The following is a 15,837-nucleotide window of genomic DNA, read 5'->3' as shown; positions in this document are numbered from 1 at the left end:
TGACGTGACATGACATGACCTCCCGCGTCCGGGGGTTACAACTGCAACGGTGAGTGACCAAGTCGCCGGCCGTTGGGCGCGACAGATCGGGCCTTGTTGACAGTCTAGACGCCGCTGCCCCCTCATCCGAGCCAACGTCGGATGCATGAGCCGTCGGTTCGCATATGCAGTCTTCCGGAACAGGAAACTGGAAATCATGGCGAGCGTTCGAGACGCAGGGCCGTATCATTGGGGGGGTTACACTATTGTATCTCTGCATCGGTTGAATTCATCCACCACCGCACCACGACCAACAGTCGACAATGGCCGGTTACGCGTCTGGGAGTCAGGTGAGTCGAGCCGGTGGTGGCTGGGCCTCGGTGAGAAGTTGGAACCGAGTTCGACCAACAGGATATGTGGCCATGATGCCATCGCCTTCACGGGCAACCGTCAACAAGGCGCCACCACCACTTCCACCGAGGTGCCACGATGGTCGTCACCGTCGGCCCGAGCCAGCTTCTGGCAAAAGGGGCTGCGCGCCCTCAGCACGGGGCCCCAGCGGATAAAGGCAAACGAGATCGGGGTCAGGAGCACGCACAACCCCCCCAGCAGGGTGCAGGCCCAGCTGGTCCCCAGGTTCTCGTACAGCGGATACGTGGTCAGGGGGATGATGACGGCGGCCAGGACGTTGCGGGTGAAGACGCTCGAGGCGAGGGCCGACGCGCTGTAGATGCCGTAGACGTCGGTCAGATAGTTGTTGAGCGCCATAAAGGTCAGGTCGATGCCGATGCCCAGGGGGATGCCCGACAGCGCCGGCACAACCCAAGGGATACTCGGCCGAGCGGTCCAGCCCAGCCAGAACTCGGAGAGGGCGAAAAGGGGCCCCCCGATGCACGCGAGCGGCAGCCGCCTGTACTCCTCCTGCAGCGCCCAGGCCTTGCCCCTGTCGGCGCTGCGTTTGTGAAACCGGTCCCAGGCGACAAAGATGGCGATGGCCAGCACGGCGCCGATGCCCGTCGGGATGAACATGAGGGCAGAGATGCCGTCCGGCATGGCGTACGTGCCGCGGAAGATGACGGGGTACGCCCCGAAGTAGAGGAAGAAGATGATGTACTGGTAGAGGATGAAGAGGTCGGTGAAGAAGACGAGCGGCTCCGAGAGGAGGCGAATCGGGCGCGCGAGGATCCGCGCCTGCTTCCCAAGGTTGAAGGGTGCTTTGCCAGCGGCAGGGGTGCTCGACGGACGGTTCGAGACATTCCGGATGCGGCGAGCCTTGAGGACGGGCGGGAAGGTCTCGGGCATGGCCAGCAGCATGGGCCAGTTGACGCCGGCGAGGATGAGGGCGCACCAAAACTGCCACTGCCAGACCCTCGTCGACGTGAAGCCCGAGATGATGGGCCCGCAGAGGGGGCCTACGTTGCTCGTGAGGCCCAGCAGTGTCACCGCCAGCCCGCGAGGCCGGAGGTCGGCGTAGATGTCGCAGAAGAGCCCTCCCGAGACGGTCTGGGGCGCCGCCGCGCCGCACCCCAGCATGAACCGGAAGAAGAGGAACGCCGGCCAGTTGGGTGCCAGGGCGCATCCCAGGGTAAACGCCGTGTATATGGAAAAGGAAATCAGAAAGGCCGGCCGGCGCCCCCAGGACTCGGACATGGGGGCAAAGATGATGGGGCCAAAGACTGCGTTGACGTCAGGTTTCAGTCGTCTGGCTTGGAGACTGCTTCCGGCGGCGGGACCTACTATAGCCCACGAGAAACACGGCCACAGGCAGCGGCTTTTGGAGCTTTTCCGTGATGCCAAAATGGGCATTCAGGGTAGATGCCGCGCCGCTGGGGAGCGAGGAGCCCAGCGTGACGTTGAAGTTGAGGAGAATGACCGTCGCCGAGATGAATATCTTTCGTCCCTATTCGTCGAGTCAGCCGTTTCGGGTCACGAGTCCAACACAAAAGGGCGACAACTCGCCTTGGACAAGCTTGATGCTACTTCGGCCGAGGCCGCCAAGTTGTCATCTATTCTCGGCACAATGCGATATCAGCAATACTGTCCAGCCCACGCTGCAGCTTCGTCCTCTGCGCCAAAGTACCTTCGATATCCCGCGATATGACATCTTTTCCGCCTTGGTCGGCCATTAGGAATGCGGGTCGCAAGAGACGATCAAATGGGAAAAAGTATCACGGCGCAGGTACAATAACAACCTCACCCACCAAAAAAAGGCACAGGTGTGACGCTGCCAGTTGTGCTTGCTGTGGCAGAGAGCCTTGACACGGCGATTATAAATAGTTGCTGCATAAATACGCGAGTGGTCACTTTGCTATATACAACTCGACGACTTTTGCCTCACAACACGTGCGCACTGCAACGCTCTGTTGCTACCACGTACATCCATTCCGCATTTGTCCCCTCTCCCCCCCTTTCCTCTTCCGGAACCGGACCATTTGACAAATACACACGTTGCTTCTTCTTCACAGCGACGGGACATGGGCCTTGTTGGTCCCGCCGTCTCTGGCCAGCCTGCGCCTCTCCCGGAGGACAAGCAGGGCGTAGCAGGCGGCAGCGACGATGCCCAGGACGCTGATTGCCATGCACAGCGCGTAGCCGAGACGGTAGGATGGAGCGTCGTGCGGCAGGAAGGCGAATGGGGCCAGGATGCCGCCCGTGTTACCGAAACTAATCATCCATGCAGAGCCGATGCTTCGCTCCTTGTGGCCCGTCAGGTTCATGAGGTACCAGCAGATGACGCTCGGGCCGGCGCCCAGGGCACCCATACAGACGAGGCAGATGCCCGCGTACTGCAGCGAGAAGTTGGCGTGCACGGTGAGCAGGATGGCGAGGCCCGTGATGAGAATGGCGCCCGAGACGAGCACGTAGGGCAGCCGCAGGTCTGTCCGGTCCGACAGGTAGGCCAGCACGAGGCAGAGCCCGAAGGCGGCCGCGAACGGAGGCACAGACCGGAGCTGCGTCTGCAACACGTCGTACCCGAGCGACTTGACAATGGTTGGCGTGAAGTAGGCAAACGCGTAGACGGGCACGACGACCGCTGGCAGGGGCTTAGCGGTTACATCTCCCGGCAGCAGCAGCTCGGGGGGGAAGAGAGAGAGAGAGAGGGAGGGAAGCACTTACAGAAATACATGACGGCGCCCAGGTAGTTCTTGGGGTCGGTGAAGAAGTTTGCTAAATCTCGCCGGGTAATCTTGCCCTCGAGCCGGGCGTCCCCCGCGCGCGTCTTCCTCAGCACGGCCTGCTTCTCCCTCTCGGACAGCCAGGCGGCCTCGTGGGGAAAGTCGCTGACGCAGAAGAAGGACACGGCGGCCACCAGAATCGTCAGGATGCCCTCGAGGATAAAGATCCAGCGCCAGTTGCTCTTGCCCCGGACGCCGTCCATGTTGGCAATGGCCGAGGCCAGCAGGCCCCCAAAGGCCGAGGCCAGGATGACGGAGCAAAAGTAGACGGTGAAGCGCTTCTGCGACTCGTCCCGGCGGTACCAGAAGCTGATGAGGTAGAAGCTGCCCGGGAAGATGCCCGCCTCGAAGAGGCCGAGGAAGAAGCGGGTGGCCAGCAGGCCGCCGTAGCCCTGGATGAAGCCCTGGCACAGCTCCGTGACGCCGAAGCCCAGCACGCAGAGGGAGAGCCACACGTGCGGCGAGAGCCGCTTCATCAGCAGGTTGGAGGGGATCTCAAAGACGATGTAGGGGACGAAGAAGACGGCCAGCGAGATGTTGGGCTGCTGGCCCGTCAGCCCGAGCTCCCTGGGCATGCTCATGGTGAGGGCGTTGGAGACATTGGACCTGTAGGCAGGCGATTTGGTGTCAAATTTGGATCATCTCAGGGCGACTTACACGGCCGTCGTCGTCGTCGTCGACCGCTTCTGCGTCTCTTCTCTGGGGAAAAAGGGGGGCGACGTACCGGTCGAGAAACGCCACAACGTAAATCAGAAATAGCATTGGCAGGACATGCCAGTCGATTTTCCGAATCAGCCTGGCTGCCTCTGCGTCTGATAGGACGTCGTCGTCCGCCAGCGTTGCAATCGCAGTGGGCTCAGTCGCCGCGTACTCTGAGTCACTGGGAGCCTGCTGCGAGGGACGGCCCTCACCAGGCGGTTTCTCTGGGCTATGCATCGTTGAGCACCTGCGAACAGCTCGACTCCGTGTGTGGCACCGCGTAACGTATGTAGACCGAGAGAAAGAGTAGAGCAGCAAGAGCAGGTGGTGGTCATGTAGGGCGTCGTACCCGAGTACAGACCATGTGCTGGTTTGGTATTTAAGCGGGATATGTAGGGCAAGCAACGACGCGGTGGCCTTCAAATACGCTGCTCGAGAGGATCAACTAGCTCAATATTCAGGGCATCTCTCGAAGGAGACGTTTCCCCCCCGCGAGCATGGTATGAGCTGAACCAGTGTGCAATATTGCAAACAAGCTCGACGCGGGTCGTGGCGTGGCCAGGCGGTTCATGAATTCAATGTTGCCTTCCTGGCGCTCGCGTGCGGACGGACTGCGCAGGCCGGGCCGCATCCATCCCCTGGTATTCTGCTCGTCTCGACTGCGCGGCATGCGGGCTGACGGAAATACCACCGTGCCATGTAGGGCAGACGGCTTGCTGCAACCCCAGATGCGGCCTGTTTCGCAGTCGTTGCCAATGAAAGCGGCTCCAGGGGCGGGAGACGACGTGAGATGTCTGGGGGTGACCACCACCGGCTCTCAACTCTCAAACGGTCCATGTACTCAAAGGCATGCCCTTGTCTTCAGCTCATGCTCCATGCTCCCCTTGATACTCGTGCCACGCGGGACACGATTCCCCATGGCACGACACACGGCAAGCTTGGAGCGGTTTGCATACGGTATTGCCCCCCCTCAGCCTCTCAGCTGTCTGGGGTTTCGAGCCAAAGGATTCCCAGGGAGCGCACCAGTGGCAATATATGGAGTTTGTACAGTCTGAGTCGAGCGAAAAGAATATCTATATTGGTCTTGGTCACTTTTTTTTTTCTCTCCCTGGTTGGCTGTGTCTGCTCCCCCGTCCACTTGCGGAACTGCTCGACGAGCCATCGCCCCCCGTCGTGTAATTTGTAATGACTGCCGCCTCTCGGCCTCTCTCGTCTTGAAACCAGACGCTCTCCATGGCGCCGCAGCTGTCGGGCGTGTCGACGAGCCCGCTGCCCACCTTCACGCCGGCCCTGAAGCCGCCGCCGGGCGTCGTGTCGAACCCCGAGCACCCGGCGTCGCTGGCGTACCTCGCCGACATCACCATCGCGATATGCATCCCGCTCGTCACCGTCTTCTTCCTCCTGCGCAGCTACGTCCGCATCTTCATCAAGCGCGTCTGGCTGTTCGAGGACGCCCTCGTCACCACCGCCTGGGCCGGCACCGTGGCCTACTGCGGCATCATGCGAGCCACCATGTCGAACCACGGCGGCCAGCACGGCTGGGACATCACCATCGACGACGCCCACCAGGCCGCCTACTGGTTCAACGTGGCCGCCATCGAGTACGGCGTCATGATTGGCGTCACCAAGCTGGCCGTGCTGTGGCTGTACCGCCGCGTCTTCTCGCCCATCCGCTGGAGCAAGTTTGACCTGACCATTGTCACCCTCATCGTCATCATCTTCGGCTTCTACGGCAGCACGTCGCTCGTCAAGATTTTCGAGTGCAACCCGCGCGCCAAGATCTGGAACCCCTCGGTGCCCGGCAAGTGCGTCGACATTCACATCATACTCAACGTGAGCGGCGCCTTCAACACCGTCACCGACTACCTGATCCTGCTGCTGCCCGTCCACGCCGTGCGCAAGCTCCAGATGGACCGGCTCAAGAGGGTCCTCGTCGTGCTCGCCTTTACGTTCGGCCTGTGGTACGTGTCAAGCCTTTTGCCATTGATCGACTGACGGCAGTCGAAGAAGCCTCTCTCCTCTCTGACCGCCCAGCAGCGCCCCCATCTTTGCCACCATCGGCTTCGTCGTGCGCCTCCGAAACAGCGGCAACCCGGACTCGTCGTGGAAGCAGCCCGAGATCCTGCTCTGGGGCGCCGCCGAGCTCGCCTCGGGCAACCTGTGCGTCTGCTTCCCCGAGCTCGCCGTCCTCTTCCGCAAGAAGAACCGCACGCGCAGCGGGCCTCGCCGCCCGACGGGCTCGGAGCTCAAGGAGTCCCAGGAGCTGAAGAACGGGAGGAAGCCGCCCTCGGACCCCTACTTCACCAAGAGCCTCATGAGCACCATGTTTAGCACCACCGACGGGGACGCACAGTACGTCGAGCTGCAAGACCAACCCAGCTGCAAAGCGACCCCTGCCAGGCCGTACCGTTGACAAAGTAGCAAAGCATCGTAGCAACACCGGCAAGGTGAAAACACTCTGTAGGTCCATCCGTCAGTGCCATTGTGCCCGTCGTGGCGTGTTGGGAGCGTGTCTCGGTTTGGGAATTGTATAATAGGCTTGGCCCGCCGACATGTTGGCCATTGGGAATGCTTTCATGCGGCAAGTATGGTGGTACAAAGAGAGAAAAACCGTGCGATTTGTAAATACAAGATTCTTGTTAGTACTCGCTTAAGATGGCCCGCCTGTGCTCACTGCTTGCACGTAACCGTGTTTCTGACAAGATGAACATCGGACCAACAGCCCGGTCTTAAAGCCGACGTTACACGAACCAACACGACATCGCCTCCTCCACCGGTTCCCCCTCCCTCGTTACCAACTCTGCATAACCTCGTCGGCACAGAGTATAAGAACCCCATTGCCCCTTTGCAGATGCCATCATGGCATTGCGCACTCGCCTGGCACGCAAAGTCCACTTCCGCCCCCTACCTCCCTCGGCCGCGTCGCGTCGCTTCCGCCCACTCGCACGTCTCCCACCCTCACCAGAGTCACCACCCGCAGCGCCCTTTTCAACGAGCCGGTATTCGCGCCAGGCCCCGGACCGTGCCAGCATGGCCGCCTCGCAGTTGACGCAAGCGCCGTGAGTGCCAGTTTTCACCGCCGCAGGCCTCGGGGGACAGACGGGCTCACACTTGCTCCCAGGTACACGACCGCGTTCGCCCTATTCGAGGCGCTCTGGGAAGTACGAGATCCCCCCCCGCCCACGCACCGGCTCACATGTACATGAAATAGCTCACACCAGACTGCAAAGGCCGGCATCACGGCATGTTTTGTCAACGTCGGGTCCGACCACCCGTCGGTCCTGGAAGCCATCGTCAAGGGCAAGCGGGAACGGCCCAACGCGTGGCCGCGCATCATCACATGCCCGGCTGAGATGACGGCGATTTCCATGGCGGACGGGTACGCGCGCGTATCGGGTCGGCCGCAAGCCGTGCTGGTGCACGTCGACGTCGGGACGCAAGCCCTCGGGCACGGCGTGCACAACGCCAGCGTCGGCCGCGTGCCCGTCTTCATCTTTGCCGGCATGTGCCCCTACACCGAGGCCGGCGAGCTGACGGGCTCGCGCACCGAGTACATGCACTGGCTGCAGGAGGCGCCGGACCAAAAGGCCATTGTGCGCCAGTACTGCCGGTACACGGGCGAGGTGCGCACGGGGCTCAACGTCAAGCAGACGGTCGGGCGCGCGCTGCAGTTCGCCAGCAGCGCGCCCAAGGGCCCCGTCTACGTGGCCGGCGCGCGCGAGGTGCTCGCCCAGGAGGTGCAGCCGTACTCGCTGGACCAGGCGCAGTGGGTGCCCGTCGGGCCCGGTGCGCTGCCGGAAGACGCCGTCGCCGCCATTGCCCGCGCCCTCGTGCAGGCGCGCCGCCCGCTCGTCGTCACCGGATACTCGGGCCGGGACCGCCGCTGCCCGGGCCTCCTGGTCGCCCTGGCCGACCTGGTCCCCGGCATAAGGGTCCACGACACCGGCGGCAGCGACGTGTGCTTTCCCTTTGAGCACCCCGCCTCCGAGGGCTTCCGCCTCGCCTTCGACGAGTGCACCCGCGACACCGACCTGGTCTTCCTGCTTGACTGCGACGTGCCCTGGATTCCGGCCCGGAACCCGCCCCCCGACGACGCCACCATCTACCACGTCGACTGCGACCCGCTCAACCAGCAGATTCCCGTCTCCTTCTTCCCCGCCCACGGGCGCTGGAAGGCCGACAGCTTCACCGCACTCAGCCAGCTTGTCGAGTATATCAAAAACGACGCCGCGCTGGCCAAGCAGCTCCAAGACCCCGAGTACGCTGCCCGCGGCGCGGCCCGCGAAAAGGTCCACGCCTCTCGGCTGGCGGAAATCGCGGCCCAGGCTCGTCTCGGCGACGACGAGCCCCTGAATGCCGCCAACATTGGCAGCCTTCTCAAGACGGCGCTCCCCGAGTCGACGACGTTTGTGATTGAGGCCGTCACCGCTGCCCAGACGCTGTCCGACCAGCTGCAGCCCAGCCGGCCCGGGAGCTGGATCAACTGCGGCGCGACGGGCATCGGCTGGAGCAACGGGGCCGCCCTCGGCGTCAAGATGGCCCTGACGGACCTGGAAAGCGACCAGGCCCGCCAGCACAGTCTTGTTTGCCAGGTCGTCGGCGACGGGAGCTTCATGTGCGCGGCGCCCTCGAGCGCGCTGTGGGTTGCGAGCAAATACGAGATTCCTGTGCTGACGATTGTGTTGAACAACGGAGGTGAGCGTGCTTGTACTGGCAATCCACACGGCTGTCCGCTAATATACCTGCAGGCTGGAAGGCGCCTCGCAACTCGGCGCAACTCGTCTACCCCGACGGCCTTGCTGCCGGCGCTACTGATGACGAGATTAACATTTCCTTTTGCCCGACGCCAAACTATGCCGCTTTGGCGGAAGCGGCGGCCGGGTCGGGGGCTGGTGGGGGGGGTTTGGCTGACGACGACGGAGCCTGGATGAGGGGTGTCCGAGTGAAGACGGTCGCGGACCTGAAAAGGGCCCTCGAGATGGTGGAATCGCGCGTGATTCAGCAGCGTAAAGGCATGCTGCTCGAGGTTATGCTGTAGATGTAGCTTGTGCCTGTGTTGTGACTTGTGGAGTGGACAAAGTCTATTTAGTCAAATATCTGCTATGTACAGTCTCTCAAGCGGTTCCCTCATTTAGAAAACACGACTTGCTCAGCATCATACTTCCTCCCATTATGAACAAGGAAGAAGCCGGTTAATGGCCGTTGTTAGGACCAGAATAAAGTCTCGGATAACTGGATAGCACATGGGAAGATTACCAGATTCGATTACGATAAGCTTCAATGGTCCACGTGGTCTGAGCCAGCCTGTAGGTTAAAGCGGAAACTCGATTTTGTCTTCTTGCCGATTGAGCTAGGTTTTGTTTTCTTGCCCCTTGAGCCATGCCTGCATTCTCTCGTGGCTTGAATACATAGCAGCATGTAGCAGATCGAATTCCTTCCTCGGTCACCCCCCTCGAGAGTCGAGGAGCCTAGGCTGACTGAAGAAAGGGACGAGCGACTATCAAGATATGCCGCGCCAGTAGGTGCCGCACTGGATTCGTCGACTAAACCATCAAGCTCCGTAGACGGCAGTGCCCGTAAAGCAAAATCATGCATGCATTTTCCGATATGGTCCAAGAACGAGTCAGTTCCCGGGTCGAAATGTGTACATTCGGCCTTTTTTATCGTCCAGGCCGCCTCATGCATCGAGCAAACGGGGCACATGTCTAGAGTGGGCTCATCCATTATCTGGCATGCCGTAGAGAGGTCACCCAGGTACTCTTCAGACACAGCATCATGATGAAACGCCTTTACGTGTGCACTGAAGGCGCTTTCTTGAGCAAAGTTGCGAGGTTCTTGGCAGAAGAAACACGTCCATCCCCGGCAAACTTGATGGTCCGAGAAGACGTTTGTTTTCCACGCCTTGAAGGTATTGAAGAAGCGGTTGTCCTGTGGACAGTCCGGAAGGAAGCATGTGTAGGGCTCCAGATCCTCGGAAACATGTTTCCTGCAAGCGTAGCAAGTTAGTATACAGAACGCAGGGTATTATTGTCTGGTGAACTGACTTCCACTGCCCCGCCCGTGCAGTCTCGCTCGGGAGGGTTAAATTGCAATATGGGCACACGAGTCCGGCGGCATCGGAGGACGGTTTCGGGGGGCTTGGATAGTCAGCTTTGAGAGCGATGGCCGTGGGGGGTGCGGCCGCAGGAAGCTCTTCAACAAGTAAATCCAACGGGATGTCAGCTGTCAACTCGGATAATTGATTCGTAGTGGCTGTTGAGCGTTGTGAGCGAGGCGGAGGCTTTTCAACTGCCTCTGTTGAAGGCGCCTTGGCCATCATGGTAGGATATTGGATCTCGCCAGTTGGAGCCGGCACCGACTGAGACAGACCCTCCCGCAAACGCGAGTCTGGTGATGAAGCTGGTGCAGAATCCTGTGGATCAACAGCCATCTTCAATTCACCCCGGCGTTCCCTCACAAATTCAAATCGATGGCGACGCTTGGCGTTTGCATCGATGAGGACTTGCTGTTCGAATCGCAGCGGGCCCTGTTGCTCATCTGAGGCGATTGGCACTTGAATCATTTCTGCTGTAGCACCGCCATCGCCCACGGGGACTTTTGCACGAGGAAGATGGGAGAGCTGGAGGATGAATGTCAGGTGCTGCATCAGCGAGGAGTACTCGTGCTTGTGCTTCTGAAATGTGCCGTCCGCGTTGCCCAGACGCGAGATTGCGCCAGACTGCCGAATTGCGACGCCCAAATTGGCAAGAATTCCAAGCAGCTGTTCGACGCTGAGCCTTGCTTCTTCCAGAGTAATAGGGTGGTCTTCTTCTTCGCCTGCGCCTCTGGCTTGTGGCTCAAGCCCATCTGCAATATCTCGATACAATGTTGCCCATGTCGCTAGTGTACTCAACGAGCTGATGACGACCTTCTTGGCCGAAGCATCTTTCCGCAGGCGAATATCGAGAGAATTCGGTGCCGCCGCGCTTGCTCCAACTCCAGCGTCCCACAAATTGAAGTCGCTCAGGCGGTTTTCAGCCCAATGAGACCTGGCAAGATTTGGGGCGTTGATGCTTTCTCCTTTCCCGCCTCCTCCAGCATGCCGAATAACGCACTCTTGAAGCCTGAGGCGGCATTCCTGAGTGACGGAGCGAATAGTAATAGTATTTTCAAGAGTATCCTGATGGGTCCCCATGGAGATACTGAGTGAGGAGTCTGAATGCGAGCTGTGGACGAGGTTGCCAATGATGTCTAGCGGGTAATGAGAAATATTGGAAGTTCAGACTCGTGTCGACGGTGGGAAAACGAGGGTCGTGTTACCCAGGTGCAGTGTTTGGGCGAACAAAGCCAGGCATCTCGCCTTTGTGCTTGCCATGGCCTGTGCTGCCATTGACTCCTCACACTACGCGATAGATTCCAATCCCCGTGCAGTGCCTTTCATGGACTCCGATGACGATGAGGACTCCTGGGTCCTTGTTGAAAGGCTCTCCGAGGCTAAGAGCAACGCAGCAGCTGATGCCGCCCGTTACAGCCTCTCGCAGCATCGCCAGACGTTGAAAGCTGTCAACACCATAACATCTCCACGGAACATAAGTGCGGAAACCCTTTATTACCTTGGAAAGACTGCACGGAGAACACTGGCAAAGAGACACTGAGTCTTGTCTTAACAGTACTACTTTGTAATTGCATATGGTCTCGAGTATAGCAATCATACATACGGAGTACATATTCTTGCCAATCCGGTCTATGGACTGGGCTATCATGCGGCCGAGAAGTAGATATCGAGGATAGAAGAGAAGCGTGATCGATGATTGTATCTAGGTAAAATTATATCATTCTCGGACAGGCTTTCACTTATAGCTACACTTATAGCGTATACTATATTTATAATACACCAATCTTGGTAGTGTCTGGGGCATCTCGTTGCGTGTACTCATAGCGTACTACGCGGTTTATTGCCGTTCCCTGACCTGTACGACTAATACATTGTGCCAACAGATGCAATGCTTGCGCAATGTGCAGTTTATTTTGAAGCTAAAGCGAAGAGAAAACTACGTACAGTGAAGAAAAATATCGAATATGGAAGTTAGCTACGGCGTTCCTTTCATAATAGGCCAATACCTTGAAAAGCTAACAACACTGTATTCCCAAAGGTAGCAGTTCTGAAACTGTTGCGTCAATATGCCTGGATTCTAAGCAAGATCACACGTCCACATGTTCCACTGCTGCCCCCCATTCGAGCCCCCTGCCCAGCCGCAACCAATCTTAGTCAGCTTCAGCGGTGTTCCGTCGTCGTATGTGCCTTGATCGGCCAAGTAGTCCGCATGGCCAGTCTGACCCCGGTAGTTCCATGCCTTGCTAAAGTTTCTCCAGACTTCCTGGTCTGGGAAGAGATCTGATCGCTCGCCAAGCCAGCCACCTACAAAGACATGCTCGAACGCCGTCTCGTTGCCGGGTGCCATGATCTGTGCGTTGCTTCCGCGGTGTTTGAGGGCTCCGTTGCTGAGCTCACTGCATTGGAGAGCAGTCTTGGCCAGCTCAGCGTCGTACTTGAGTGGGCGTAAGCTCAAAGCACGAAGCCACTTGTCGACAATTGGCATATAAAGATCTTTGTTGGTACCGGACGGGACCTCGGTAGGTGATGGGGTGGCTGAGACGACAGGCTCGGTTTGCGTTGCCACGGGCTTGTCTGGTGCACTTGTGGTGGTGGCGCTTGGTTTCGGGGGTGTATTGTCTTCATCGGGACAATCATCTTCTTGCTGATCATTGTCTTCTTGCTGATCATTGTCTTCTGACAGACCGTCGTTTTCAAGGGGACAATCATCTTCTGACAGATCATTGTCTTCTGACTTATCATTATCTTCTGGCTGATCATTGACTTCTGGCTGATCATTGACTTCTGGCTGATCATTGACTTCTGGCTGGTCATTGACTTCTGGCTGATTATTATCTTCTGGCTGGTCATTAACTTCTGGCTGATTATTATCTTCTGGCCGATCATTTTCTTGGGGAAAATCTGGAAGGTATGGATCTTCAGACCAGCCTGGTCCGTTCCAACTGGGATCATTGTCTTTGCCTTGCCAGCTGGGATCATTGTCTTTGCCTTGCCAACTGGGATCATTGTCTTTGCCTTGCCAACTGGGGTCACGATCTTTGCCTTGCCAACTGGGATCACGGTCTTTGCCTTGCCAGCTAGGATGACGATCTCGTCCCCGCGAGCTAGAATAGTCATTCTGTCCATTCCAGCTCACATCAGCGGCTCTGCCGCGATTAGGACCAACCGTGTCCGCAGCACGTTTATCCAGCAAAGCTCGAGGCAGAGCACTGACAAGAGGCAGCGCGGCAACAAGAAGAGGGACTCGCATGTTGAAAAGAATGTCAAAGTTCAAGGAGTGTGAGAAATGTAAAAGAGTGACAAGAATGAGAGCACGTGGATCTAGACTGCGGACATGAGAACGGGGGAGTAGACGAGATATATTTAAGACGTTAGCAAACCTACGTTCTTGTTGAAATGCTTGCGAGATAGGCTCAGTTGGGGTACCTTGACCCAAGGTGCAATGTGTCCCTGCCGCTCGTGCAGGAAAGTGAGAAATTACGCATAATCTTCATCAATATTACTATTTACTACGAACTATAGGACTTCTAATTTCCTCACTCCACGAGGGTTGTGAGAGACAAGGCCAACCTACCTAGGTATGTGAACTAGTGCCATCAAACTTTACTTTCGTCAGCTACCAACTGCCTGGATCCAAGGCCGACATGGAGCGAAATGTGCAAGCAAAGACCCTTCAATTTTAATGCTTCAATAACACTTGGAATTTGTCTGCAATATCTGACTATAGTTGCGCCATTTCGCTGGAGAGTGCATGAATAACACTCCACCCAAGCACGCTTTCTTCATATTCAGACCATCAAGACTGTTATGCATAACGCTGCGGCCCACGCATTCATGCACACACATCCCCACTGCGGAAATTTTTCATAAATTTTCCGTGCAATCGCGTGCGGAGCCACCTTACTTGTCGGCATCGGTGGTTGAGGATGAGGTTGTTTGTTGTTGTGATCGAGCCTAGATTGATACCGGCCTTGTAGAACTATTTTTCTCAACTTGCATAGAACAACCACAATCGTCTTCTTCAGCAAATTGACGTCTTTTAGTCCTTAACGCTGTGGAGATTTAAAGCCGAAAATACTAAACTACGTACATATGTACATACTGGGCGTGCTATGCCACGCCCAAGGGTGTACATAGATATTTTCCGTAATTACGCTAGCAGTTGTATTCGGCGATATGTATATGTGCAGCTCCCAGTAGACTTACTCATCCAAACACCGGCTCTTCTCCGCTGGCAATCAAGTGGACGATGAAGGGGCTCGTCAACCGCGGGCAAGCTGAAACCGCGCCAACTTAAAATTAGTCCCCGCAGCATAAAACTTCATTAAAGCCCCGTGAAATATCGAATCTTTGTCCTTGGAAAGAGCCGCGCGCCAAGATGCGCGTCTGATGTTGCGCCCCGGAATTGGGTTGTGGAAGCTGCTCAAAGTTTCTTCAGGGTCGTGATTTGTGGGGGAAAAGTCTCACGTGAAAAGATGAAAAGGAAGGCTGTGAGTACAACAGCCAAAGGACCCATATGTACAGTCACCAGCAGTTAAGCCCTCGAATCGTATTGCGGTACTACTTTATTCGACTGCAACGCATTTGACATGGATATCCGACGTTGACCTGATGGGAAGTTCCGGACTAGCCAAGAGTGCTTTGATGCTCACGACTCGTAGCCAATCAAAAAGCTTGCTTGGATCCTATGACGGTGATAATGACTCCGACTGCCATAATAACATTGGACTGTCGGCTTATACGCTCGGCCTACTTCTGAAATTTCACTCTCATCTCTGGGGCTCACGAGAGTTGTTGCCACATTTGTCCATGCCCAAGACTTTTTATTCGTACACGACAATATTTGCAGTCTATAGAATTAGAATTCTATATTTATTGAACCTTACATTCGCGCGTTGACTGTGCGCTGGCTGCTTTGCTACGCCGCAGAAACGCAAGATACTCAATGCTCGGAATACTACTATGCCACCCAGGCGGCAAAACGGTTACATGCTCGGTCAACGGAGAGATTATTCGTACTAACTTTTAACGGATTGATCTCGCAAGACTTAGTGGATAACTTCCTTGTGACGCTTTTACAAGACCTTGATGTCTGGTGATGTCATGAGCAGGACCGCAATATCCGCCCCATCCGCCGCAGTATCCGCATTTGACTCTAAATGCTAAAAAGGCACATTGCATTTTTTTTTCTATAAATTCAATGCTCGGGAGATGGGAGCTGGGTATAATGTTTAAGTCTTCAGAGATTACGAACAAGATGGCCACAACCACCGGCAGAGTCTACCGCATTGCAATTGTCACCTGTAGTGTGCGAGCACCGCGTCTCAACCCTTTCATTTCGCAATACGTTCGCGACACGATCTCGCCATCTCCAACTGGCATCGCTCTAAATACAATAGATCTCCAGGACCAGGCATTGCCCCTATGTGACGAGCCCGAGATCCCGTCTCACCTACCCCCGGATGACCCGACACCGTATTACAGGAACGAGCACACCAGGCGGTGGTCAGAGACTGTCCGCGGCTACGATGCATTCATCTTCGTCACTCCTCAATACAACTGGAGTATAACTGCGAGCTTAAAGAATGCTCTCGATTATCTATTTTATGAGTGGAAGGGAAAGCCAACGGCTGTGGTGACGTACGGTGGAAAAGGGGGCGGCAAGGCAGCCGACCATCTGCGACAAATCCTTACCGGTTTGCAGATGCGCGTTGCGAAATCCACGGCGCAATTGACTGTGACTTCGAAAACTTTGGAGGACTGTCTAAGGCTCGATGAGATCAATGGGGCAGACACAGAACGGTGGCGCAAGGATGGGATGGAAGCTGAATTGCAGAGTGCGTTCAAAGAGCTGGTAGATATGCTACAGGGCGGACAGTGAGATGGCGA

At 56.9% G+C, this 15,837-nt stretch overlaps 7 protein-coding genes across 7 annotated transcripts; 3 read left to right on the top strand and 4 right to left on the bottom strand.

Moving 5' to 3' along the window:
• Positions 1–429: 429 nt before the first annotated feature.
• Positions 430–2,105, bottom strand: prlG_1 (MFS transporter prlG; the record flags this gene model as incomplete). The annotated part of the gene is made up of 4 exons (XM_066130027.1): positions 430–1,655; positions 1,717–1,879; positions 1,939–1,985; positions 2,060–2,105. 4 exons carry the CDS (start codon positions 2,103–2,105, stop codon positions 430–432), a joined length of 1,482 nt encoding a protein of 493 aa, XP_065985754.1.
• Positions 2,106–2,438: 333 nt separating this feature from the next.
• Positions 2,439–4,091, bottom strand: prlL_1 (MFS transporter prlL; the record flags this gene model as incomplete). The annotated part of the gene is made up of 3 exons (XM_014685748.1): positions 2,439–3,013; positions 3,097–3,761; positions 3,880–4,091. 3 exons carry the CDS (start codon positions 4,089–4,091, stop codon positions 2,439–2,441), a joined length of 1,452 nt encoding a protein of 483 aa, XP_014541234.1.
• A 996-nt stretch (positions 4,092–5,087) lies between these two features.
• Positions 5,088–6,267, top strand: SAT4_1 (Satratoxin biosynthesis SC1 cluster protein 4; the record flags this gene model as incomplete). Its single annotated transcript, XM_014685749.1, has 2 exons — positions 5,088–5,815; positions 5,892–6,267. 2 exons carry the CDS (start codon positions 5,088–5,090, stop codon positions 6,265–6,267), a joined length of 1,104 nt encoding a protein of 367 aa, XP_014541235.1.
• Positions 6,268–6,713: 446 nt separating this feature from the next.
• mdlC (Benzoylformate decarboxylase) lies at positions 6,714–8,892 on the top strand (the record flags this gene model as incomplete). The annotated part of the gene is made up of 4 exons (XM_014685750.1): positions 6,714–6,913; positions 6,976–7,015; positions 7,085–8,549; positions 8,603–8,892. 4 exons carry the CDS (start codon positions 6,714–6,716, stop codon positions 8,890–8,892), a joined length of 1,995 nt encoding a protein of 664 aa, XP_014541236.1.
• A 239-nt stretch (positions 8,893–9,131) lies between these two features.
• Positions 9,132–11,208, bottom strand: G6M90_00g029320 (uncharacterized protein; the record flags this gene model as incomplete). The annotated part of the gene is made up of 3 exons (XM_014685751.2): positions 9,132–9,840; positions 9,899–11,084; positions 11,154–11,208. The coding sequence occupies 3 exons, from the start codon at positions 11,206–11,208 to the stop codon at positions 9,132–9,134; spliced, it is 1,950 nt and encodes a 649-aa protein (XP_014541237.2).
• An 817-nt stretch (positions 11,209–12,025) lies between these two features.
• On the bottom strand, positions 12,026–13,198 carry G6M90_00g029310 (uncharacterized protein; the record flags this gene model as incomplete). Its single annotated transcript, XM_014685752.1, has 1 exon — positions 12,026–13,198. The coding sequence occupies one exon, from the start codon at positions 13,196–13,198 to the stop codon at positions 12,026–12,028; it is 1,173 nt and encodes a 390-aa protein (XP_014541238.1).
• A 2,007-nt stretch (positions 13,199–15,205) lies between these two features.
• On the top strand, positions 15,206–15,829 carry LOT6 (NAD(P)H-dependent FMN reductase LOT6; the record flags this gene model as incomplete). The annotated part of the gene is made up of 1 exon (XM_014685753.1): positions 15,206–15,829. The coding sequence occupies one exon, from the start codon at positions 15,206–15,208 to the stop codon at positions 15,827–15,829; it is 624 nt and encodes a 207-aa protein (XP_014541239.1).
• Positions 15,830–15,837: the final 8 nt, after the last annotated feature.

Source organism: Metarhizium brunneum, chromosome 1 (assembly GCF_013426205.1).
Source record: "Metarhizium brunneum chromosome 1, complete sequence".
NCBI classification, from domain to species: Eukaryota; Fungi; Ascomycota; class Sordariomycetes; order Hypocreales; family Clavicipitaceae; genus Metarhizium; species Metarhizium brunneum.
The sequence above is the reverse complement of the archived record's forward strand: the minus strand, read 5'-3'. Positions and strand labels throughout refer to the sequence as shown.